Raw genomic sequence first — 9992 nt, 5'->3', positions numbered from 1 at the left:
CCCATGCACTCTCTGTGTTTGCTATTCCTCTGAACATCACTATATGAGAACTTTTAGTATCTTGGGCAAAGGAATACCAGAGTGAATGGAGATGCAGTGGGAGAGTATAACCACCCCTATGAGTGAAGATCAGATTGTAGAATAGAGGTGTTTTCATTAGGGCTTTCTACCAGCGCATATACTCTTCAGGGACTCTGCTACCCCATATCCCTTGCCAATGTATCCATGCTGCCTATGGTCCCTGAAACAAAGCAACTCCAGGTATGCAGAGAAAAGCATCAGCTGGAAATAATGGATGATTGCTGTCCCTCTGCAGAGAGTGTGGACTTTGTCTGCTATGAACAACTTGGAGATGTCTTGGTCCCCTTGATACGTATCTAGTGGAAATCCCACGCATCCCAAAGGAGGTAGACACTCCAATACCATGGGCGTAAGATGTCCCACCCCTTATGCTCCTCAGACAATGGCAGCCTTGGAAACCACTATTTTCCATGCCAGAAAAACTCTCATGGCTCACCTAGATCCTTTTTCTGCTCAGTATATTTCTGAAGGCCTCTTTCACCTCCTTGTTCCTTATTGTGTAAATGAAAGGATTCAGGAGAGGAGTCAAGACTGTGTTTAGCACAGACACCACCTTGTTGAGACCAGAGGAGGAATGCACATTGGGCCTCAGGTACATGAAAAGAACAGCCCCGTACAATATAGAGACCACAATCAGATGGGATGCACAGGTAGAGAAGGCTTTTCGGCGCCCTGTAGAAGAAGGGATGGCTAGGATGGTGGCAATGATATAGATGTAAGACACCACAGTGAAAAGCAAAGAGCTGAGGATGACCGTGACAGCAGCAACAAACCCTAGCAGCTCAATGAGGTGGGTGTCTGTGCAGGCTATTTTTAAGATTGGTCCGATGTCACAGTAGAAATGGTTGATGACGTTGGAGTCACAGAAGGGCAGCTGAAAGACCAGAATAGTTTGAAAGAAGATGGCCATGAAACCACCAAACCAAGCACCAAAGGCCAACTGGAAACAGACCCTGTTGGTCATGAGGGTGGCATACTGCAGGGGCTTGCATATGGCCAAATAACGGTCAAAGGACATCACTGTGAGGATGAAAAACTCTGTGCTGCCCAGGAAGAAGTAGAAAAATGCCTGGACCAGGCAGCAGTAGATGCAGATTGTTGCCTTGGTGGCCACAAAAGTCTCTAGCATTTTGGGTACCACAGTCGTGGTGTACCAGATTTCCAGGAAGGACAGGTTGCTCAGGAAGAAGTACATGGGTGTGTGAAGCTTGTGGGTGGCTCTCACAATAAAAACAATGAGGCCATTACCTAGGATGGTTAGGATGTACATGAGCAGAACAACTGAGAAGAGCACACTGTGCAGACCTTGAAGCAATGGAAAGCCCAGGAGGATGAATTCAGTCAACACTGTGTTATTCTTCATGACGTCATGGCTTCTCTCTTCCCTCCCACGTTGGAGCTACAGGAAGAGCAAGAGTGACAAAAGATTAGCTCATACCTTCTGCACCCAGAGTCCGAAAAAAAGATTAGGGTTGTATCACAGCAGCTTTTTATTCCGTGCCAGCTATCTATCCATCCATGCATCCTGCATGGACCAACAGGTGTCTGGATAAATATATATTTATCTAGACAGAGACATGGAAAGACAAAGATTTAGGACTTTAATACATGAAAAACAGTCAACAAAAAAAGCTCAGTGTTTCTGTTACAGTATTCATTTATTAATGTGTCTTTTCCTTGTTAGCTAAATAGATAAGGGAATAGTTACTCAGCTATTTCTCTGTACCTCCGGATACATGAATGGACAGATATGCATAACCACTCCAGTAGAAACCTCGCTTATTGAGAACTATTTTATTTATATCAAATCCTTATATCCCTGTCAAATCCTGATCCCATGTATTTACCTGTCTACTTATCAATCATGCCACTAAAGGTCAGGTTTTACTACCTCTATATTCAATGGATATTTAGTGCTGCTAATGTTTATGGGGAGTGGCGGGGGGGAAGATAATTGGGTGCTATGGTGATTAGAGTTATATTAGTCTCCAGACTGATCTGATTGGGTCTTAAATCTATGAGGCTTTATCAGTTATAGAAACCTTCTGTTTCTTCTAAAAGATAATTCCTTGAATAAAACCATACTATCATATTAAAATAGGGCTTGAAGGAACCTTGGGAGGTCATCTAGTCCAATTTCCAGCTTAAGCCAGGATCATCTCTTCTAAACAATCCCAGAAAAGTGTTTGTCTAACTGGAATTAACATTTCCATACAGAGGGATTTTATAACCTCTCTATTCATCTTATATAGTGCTTAACCATTTAGGATGTTCTTCCTAATATCGGTATAACTCTCCCTTCATGCAGCTGGAACCCATTACTTCTTGCTTAGCCTTCTAATGTTTTGAGGATAATAAAATCATCTCAGTGATGTGTCGATGGAACAGGAGTCAAACTTCCAGTGAAAGAGAGTTGGGAAAATAAAAATAACTGGATAGATTTCTGACTCCCACCTTATATAATAGTGGTATATCAGACATATAGAAAACAAACCAAATAAACTATCCCAAAGAGCAGCACCCTACCTACACTCCTGGCAGCCCCAGGCAATCCTTTAGTATCATTCCACTCTTTGACAGAGATAATGATAATAATACTAATTAAAATTACCATTTTCAGGCCCCCTTTCTGTCCGGGCCCCAGGCAGCTGCCCAGTTCACCCATGCCTGTGTCCAGCCCCATCAAAGAGCCAACTAGAGACAGACCTCTTGTATTATGATGGGGACTTATCACAGTACTTTCCCATGGTCTACAGAAGCAAGGCGAGTGCTTTCCACTCAGCAAAACCCCTAGGTAAGATGGATGTGTGTTTTGTACACATCACTGAAGTTGCAAAAAACAAAACAGTCGGCTTCTAACACAGGAACAGTGATCCCATGTTTAAATTGCACAGGAAGCAGAGGAACATGTTTGCCAGGTAATGCAAAACCAGAAGCAAACCAGCATCTGATTTTTTTGTAACGTCCAATTGCGTATTATCACATTGGTGTGGAAAAATTTGTGAATTATCAGTCTGCGTATTTTGTTTGCTGTGTACAAACCAACGTCCAACCTGCCCCCACAGTCCCTAAGAATAAGCACAATTTTACTCACCACAGTGTGGGAACATGCAGCCTCACTTTTGAGATGTTCAGGGGTAGGAGACTGGTCCTTCAGCAACTGGTAAATGACCCCTGGAATTGGTCAAGGTGGCCACACAATCCAGAGCCTTCCAAAGTTGTAAATCCTACTTCTTTTGCCCTACAGAAACCTCACCAAATCACACATTTAGGAAAAAGAAGTGGGGTATGGGAGAAAACCACTCCCATGTCTCCCTCTTCTCAGTATCAGGAGAAAAAAGCAAAAGGAATATTGTGTGAGCAGAGGCAATGTTCAGATATCATCGTTAGAGTTGCTACACAAGAAACTATAGAGCTAGGAAGACATTTATGTCTTCATAGAAGGCAAATGAGAAAAAAATAATTAGACAAGTGGGCACCCTTTCACTGAGAGAGAGAGAGAGAGATTTCTCAACATCCCTGGGACATTTGTCTCTGGAGTTTCCCCAGTTAATTCCCAGGTGATGACTTATTAAGACTTCTGTGTTTTAGCAAATAACAATGCGTGCCACTGCACTAGGAAATGTCTGGGAACTTTGAACTCTACCCCCTCCGCCCAACAAACTTTATTTATTTAGTAACAGCACATTTACTAGAAAACTATATTTCACATAGTCTAATCATGATTTGCAAATTCTTAGACATTTCTGCTTAACAGTATGCTGCTGTAAAAATAATTTTCTAAATCAACAGTTCCCAATCTGTGTTACGGGTACCTCCACTGGTATGCAGACAACCTGTCAGTAGTACATATTAACAGATTTATTATATTACTTTATATGACAAAAATTTACTGCTGGTACTTAAGGTTATAGCATTTGAAATTAGTGGTGTACAATCTGTTAGAGTTTGGGAACCACTTTTCTAAATTAAATAATATAGCCATACCCTGCAGGTCTAAGAATAAAAAAATAATAAAGCTTAATATTAAATTAATATTTTTAGATTTATTGTCACTAACTTGTCCTTCCATGAATGAAGTTTTCAATTCCTAAAAATATCTGCATAGATCAGTTATCACACACTAGAAACCATAACAGATAGTCATCTTCTCCAAAAGACCCCAAATTCACCACATTTCCACTTTCACTCAACAGATGTGGAAATGCAAGGTCTTCTCAGTATGTACTTAAGGTTGATAGGCAGGGTCTATTTGAAGGAAGAAGTACCTCAGGTATTTAAGGCAGATTTCAAAGACGTATCACTTACAGCACTTACAGCCATGTCTCATGAAGATGACCCCAAATAAATAGGTTATAAACCTAGATTTCCTATACGGCAAATAAGGAGAACTTTATGAGGGCATTCACCCATTGCCAAATAATCCACTTGTCCAGGAAGCCAGAGATTTGGCTCTCACAAGGTTTCAGATAAGGCTTATGTGAACAGGGTACCTGCTCTTGGCCATTTCTGTTCAGGCTCAGATCTAGGAAATTACAGATTTGTTCAGGCCAAAATGGAGGCACCTAACCAACCTAAAGCTTAAATGGCCTTTCAACTCCTGAATGACATCAATTTAGTTTTCCATCTGCCTATATCATGGCTATGCTCCTTTGCAGTCAAGAGGAATCTAGACCTCAGTTTATCATTGTTTCCTAGGCATCATTGAAAGGCTCTCTTTCAACAACCTTTGGATGTTGATTTTTGGGCCAAATCCAAACCCTGCTTGTCAGTGCCTCTAAATGATAACTAGATGGAATTTAGTTGCCAAAGTAACCTACATAAATAAATACATTTGAAAAATAAGGTAATCCAAATCAAGCCTGATCTAGGTGCCAAAAACTACTCATGCACTTTGTATCCTTAAACAGCTCCCTTTCACATCACACCTGAGCAACTATTTTGTAGTTCCTCAGCTAATGACATCTCTCAGGGCCATCTTCACCATCTGGTTGCAGATGCTGTAGATGAAGGGGTTCAGGAATGGTTATATGACAGTGTTCAGCAATGCCCCCATTTTATTGAGATGCAAGGAGACACTTCTAGTAGGCCGGGCATCCAAAACATGCCACTTTGATAGGCTATTGCTAGTATCAGGAGATGAGAGGCACAAGTGGAAGCAGCCTTCTGCTTCCCCATGCCCATTCACATTCTTAGGATGGAGGAGAAAATGCATATGTACGAGATCACCGTTAAGCACAAGGACCTCAACCCCATAGTCTATATCAAAATGGAATCCGTCCTCTGCAGATGGCTAGTGTCGGTCAGTGAAGGAAAAGAGGTGAGTTATCACAAATAGAATTGGTTAATTATGTCAGGGCCACACAACCTCTGCCGTGACTTTAAACCAATCAACCAGGAACCAAAAAGGAGTTGGAGGCAGACGTGGGGCCTCATGACGGTGGCATAGGGCAAAGTGTGGCATAGCACAACATAGTGATTGAAGGACATGACCATCAGGAGAGTGATGTCTGTAATCTCCAGAATAAAGTAGAAGTAGGACTGAGCCATGCAGCCATGGAATTAAATGGTTTTCCTTCCTGAGATGAAATTCCCCATCAGTTTGGGCTGGTGGAGGAGGCAAACCAGTTCTTCAAGAAGGACAAATTGCTAATGAAGAAAACCATGGGACTGTGAAGGCAGTGGCTCATGCAGACTATGGAATTGATTAACGTGTCACCCACCAGTGTAGTCAAATAGAGGAGTTAACATTCGGCATTTTAGGACTGAGCCAGGAAAGCCAATGACGAGGCATTCAACCACAGCAGTTTCATTCTTTTGGTCCATGCCCAATTCTGGTGTGGGTTGTAGAAAGAATAAGTAAAAATAAGAGCAGAGCATTTTAATAAACTTGTGAGTTTGAAGATGTGAATGGGTTATTGCAATCAACCAGTCCATTAAAGCGCACTATGTGTTTGGGATATAGCAGGTCTTTTAGCAAGACTTTTGGTCTTGATAAAGATCCGAAGTGATGGAGAATGTATCACATATCAAACAGAGCCAGAAATGTATTTCATCTAGTGGATAACCAAAATGCAGCTAGAGGCTGAGTTATAAATCTAAAGACTAGGAGCAATTCTATTAGCTTCTATGGGTGCCTAAGTACCACACCCGCCCCCATTATAGGAAAAAGATAACCTCCAGATACATGCATAAGTTTCCCTTTTCCTATAATGATTTGATTTAATTAATTCTGAGCTAATTCTGCAACTGAGGAGTCATGGACTGCACATGGTCCCAACTACGTCTTCATACTTTATCATTTAAGGGCTTATTAAGCCTACAGGTTCAACCCACAGGTTGTGGGTTCTTCTTATCTACAACCCACTGCCTTCATTTATCTTTGCCTTTCCTCCAGATAAATCTCATCTTCACTGACTCTATAAATAATTGTTAGGAAGAGCCTGATCACAGTAAAACACCTGGGACCTAACATAGCTAGAGCAGCCTATATCACATTATAAAACAACTAAGCCAACTAAACTCAAATTTGGACACAGATATTTACTCGGGATAGGGGGGCGGTCTCCAAAGACAAAATCCAAAAATAGGATTGAGGTTCTCAAACCTCTTAGGCATTTTTTTAAAAAGCTGGGGTTGGCAGTGGAGTAGGAAGCAGGAGGAGACAGGGTGAGTCTCAATGGAGATTTGTCATTCGTACCAGGCTGCACTGACCGCAGTGCCTCAGTGAGTGAAGGGTGCTGTAGTGTAAGAAGGAAAAGGGTCTGTGCTGAGAGATGGTGCCACTGTGCTGGGAGATGGTGCCACTGCTGTCTGCTATGAACAACTTGGAGATGTCTTGGTCCCCTTGATACGTATCTAGTGGAAATCCCACGCATCCCAATGGAGGTAGTCGCTCCAAAACCATGGGCATAAGGTGTCACAGCCCTTATGCTCCTTAGACAATGGCAACCTTGGAAACCACTATTTTCCATGCCAGAAAAACTCTCATGGCTCACCTAGATCCTTTTTCTGCTCAGTACATTTCTGAAGGCCTCTTTCACCTCCTTGTTCCTTATTGTGTAAATGAAAGGATTCAGGAGAGGGGTCAAGACTGTGTTTAGCACAGACACCACCTTGTTGAGACCAGAGGAGGAATGCACATTGGGCCTCAGGTACATGAAAAGAACAGCCCCGTACAATATAGAGACCACAGTCAGATGGGATGCACAGGTAGAGAAGGCCTTTTGGCGCCCTGTAGAAGAAGGGATGGCTAGGATGGTGGCAATGATATAGATGTAAGACACCACAGTGAAAAGCAAAGAGCTGAGGATGACCGTGACAGCAGCAACAAACCCTAGCAGCTCAATGAGGTGGGTGTCTGTGCAGGCTATCTATTTTTAAGACTGGTCCGATGTCACAGTAGAAATGGTTGATGACGTTGGAGTCACAGAAGGGCAGCTGGAAGACCAGAATAGTTGGGAAGAAGATAGCCATGAAACCACCAAACCAAGCCCCAAAGGCCAACTGGAAACAGACCCTGTTGGTCATGAGGGTGGCATACTGCAGGGGCTTGCATATGGCCAAATAACGGTCAAAGGACATCACTGTGAGGATGAAAAACTCTGTGCTGCCCAGGAAGAAGTGGAAAAATGCCTGGACCAGGCAGCAGTAGATGCAGATTGTTGTCTTGGTGGCCACAAAGGTCTCTAGCATTTTGGGTACCACAGTCGTGGTGTACCAGATTTCCAGGAAGGACAGGTTGCTCAGGAAGAAGTACATGGGTGTGTGAAGCTTGTGGTTGGCTCTCACAATAAAAACAATGAGGCCATTACCTAGGATGGTTAGGATGTACATGAGCAGAACAACTGAGAAGAACACACTGTGCAGACCTTGAAGCAATGGAAAGCCCAGGAGGATGAATTCAGTCAACATTGTGTTATTCTTCATGACTATGGCTTCTTTCTTCCCTCCCATGTTGGAGCTACAGGAAGAGCAAGAGTGACAAAAGATTAGCTCATACCTTCTGCACCCAGAGTCCGAAAAAAAGATTAGGGTTGTATCACAGCAGCTTTTTATTCCGTGCCAGCTATCTATCCATCCATGCATCCTGCATGGACCAACAGGTGTCTGGATAAATATATATTTATCTAGACAGAGACATGGAAAGACAAAGATTTAGGACTTTAATACATGAAAAACAGTCAACAAAAAAAGCTCAGTGTTTCTGTTACAGTATTCATTTATTAATGTGTCTTTTCCTTGTTAGCTAAATAGATAAGGGAATAGTTACTCAGCTATTTCTCTGTACCTCCGGATACATGAATGGACATATATGCATAACCACTCCAGTAGAAACCTTGCTTATTGAGAATTATTTTATTTATATCAAATCCTTATATCCCTGTCAAATCCTGATCCCATGTATTTACCTGTCTACTTATCAATCATGCCACTAAAGGTCAGGTTTTACTACCTCTATATTCAATGGATATTTAGTGCTGCTAATGTTTATGGGGAGTGGCGGGGGGGAAGATAATTGGGTGCTATGGTGATTAGAGTTATATTAGTCTCCAGACTGATCTGATTGGGTCTTAAATCTATGAGGCTTTATCAGTTATAGAAACCTTCTGTTTCTTCTAAAAGATAATTCCTTGAATAAAACCATACTATCATATTAAAATAGGGCTTGAAGGAACCTTGGGAGGTCATCTAGTCCAATTTCCAGCTTAAGCCAGGATCATCTCTTCTAAACAATCCCAGAAAAGTGTTTGTCTAACTGGAATTAACATTTCCATACAGAGGGATTTTATAACCTCTCTATTCATCTTATATAGTGCTTAACCATTTAGGATGTTCTTCCTAATATCGGTATAACTCTCCCTTCATGCAGCTGGAACCCATTACTTCTTGCTTAGCCTTCTAATGTTTTGAGGATAATAAAATCATCTCAGTGATGTGTCGATGGAACAGGAGTCAAACTTCCAGTGAAAGAGAGTTGGGAAAATAAAAATAACTGGATAGATTTCTGACTCCCACCTTATATAATAGTGGTATATCAGACACACAGAAAACAAACCAAAAAAACAATCCCAAAGAGCAGCACCCTACCTACACTCCTGGCAGCCCCAGGCAATCCTTTAGTATCATTCCACTCTTTGACAGAGATAATGATAATAATACTAATTAAAATTACCATTTTCAGGCCCCCTTTCTGTCCGGGCCCCAGGCAGCTGCCCAGTTCACCCATGCCTGTGTCCAGCCCCATCAAAGAGCCAACTAGAGACAGACCTCTTGTATTATGATGGGGACTTATCACAGTACTTTCCCATGGTCTACAGAAGCAAGGCGAGTGCTTTCCACTCAGCAAAACCCCTAGGTAAGATGGATGTGTGTTTTGTACACATCACTGAAGTTGCAAAAAACAAAACAGTCGGCTTCTAACACAGGAACAGTGATCCCATGTTTAAATTGCACAGGAAGCAGAGGAACATGTTTGCCAGGTAATGCAAAACCAGAAGCAAACCAGCATCTGATTTTTTTGTAACGTCCAATTGCTTATTATCACATTTTGTGGAAACATTTGTGAATTATCAGTCTGCGTATTTTGTTTGCTGTGTACAAACCAACGTCCAACCTGCCCCCACAGTCCCTAAGAATAAGCACAATTTTACTCACCACAGTGTGGGAACATGCAGCCTCACTTTTGAGATGTTCAGGGGTAGGAGACTGGTCCTTCAGCAACTGGTAAATGACCCCTGGAATTGGTCAAGGTGGCCACACAATCCAGAGCCTTCCAAAGTTGTAAGTCCTACTTCTTTTGCCCTACAGAAACCTCACCAAATCACACATTTAGGAAAAAGAAGTGGGGTATGGGAGAAAACCACTCCCATGTCTCCCTCTTCTCAGTATCAGGAGAAAAAAGCAAAAGG

At 42.1% G+C, this 9992-nt stretch overlaps 1 protein-coding gene and 1 pseudogene across 1 annotated transcript; both read right to left on the bottom strand.

Annotated features, from left to right (window-relative positions):
- Positions 1 to 517: 517 nt before the first annotated feature.
- On the bottom strand, positions 518 to 1444 carry LOC102385330 (olfactory receptor 6X1-like). Its single transcript, XM_006038249.1, has one exon. It carries the CDS (start codon positions 1442 to 1444, stop codon positions 518 to 520), a length of 927 nt encoding a protein of 308 aa, XP_006038311.1.
- A 5635-nt stretch (positions 1445 to 7079) lies between these two features.
- Positions 7080 to 8010, bottom strand: LOC102385087 (annotated as a pseudogene).
- Positions 8011 to 9992: the final 1982 nt, after the last annotated feature.

Source organism: Alligator sinensis, unplaced genomic scaffold (genome assembly GCF_000455745.1).
Source record: "Alligator sinensis unplaced genomic scaffold, ASM45574v1 scaffold1585_1, whole genome shotgun sequence".
In the NCBI taxonomy this organism is placed as follows: Eukaryota; Metazoa; Chordata; order Crocodylia; family Alligatoridae; genus Alligator; species Alligator sinensis.
The sequence above is the reverse complement of the archived record's forward strand: the minus strand, read 5'-3'. Positions and strand labels throughout refer to the sequence as shown.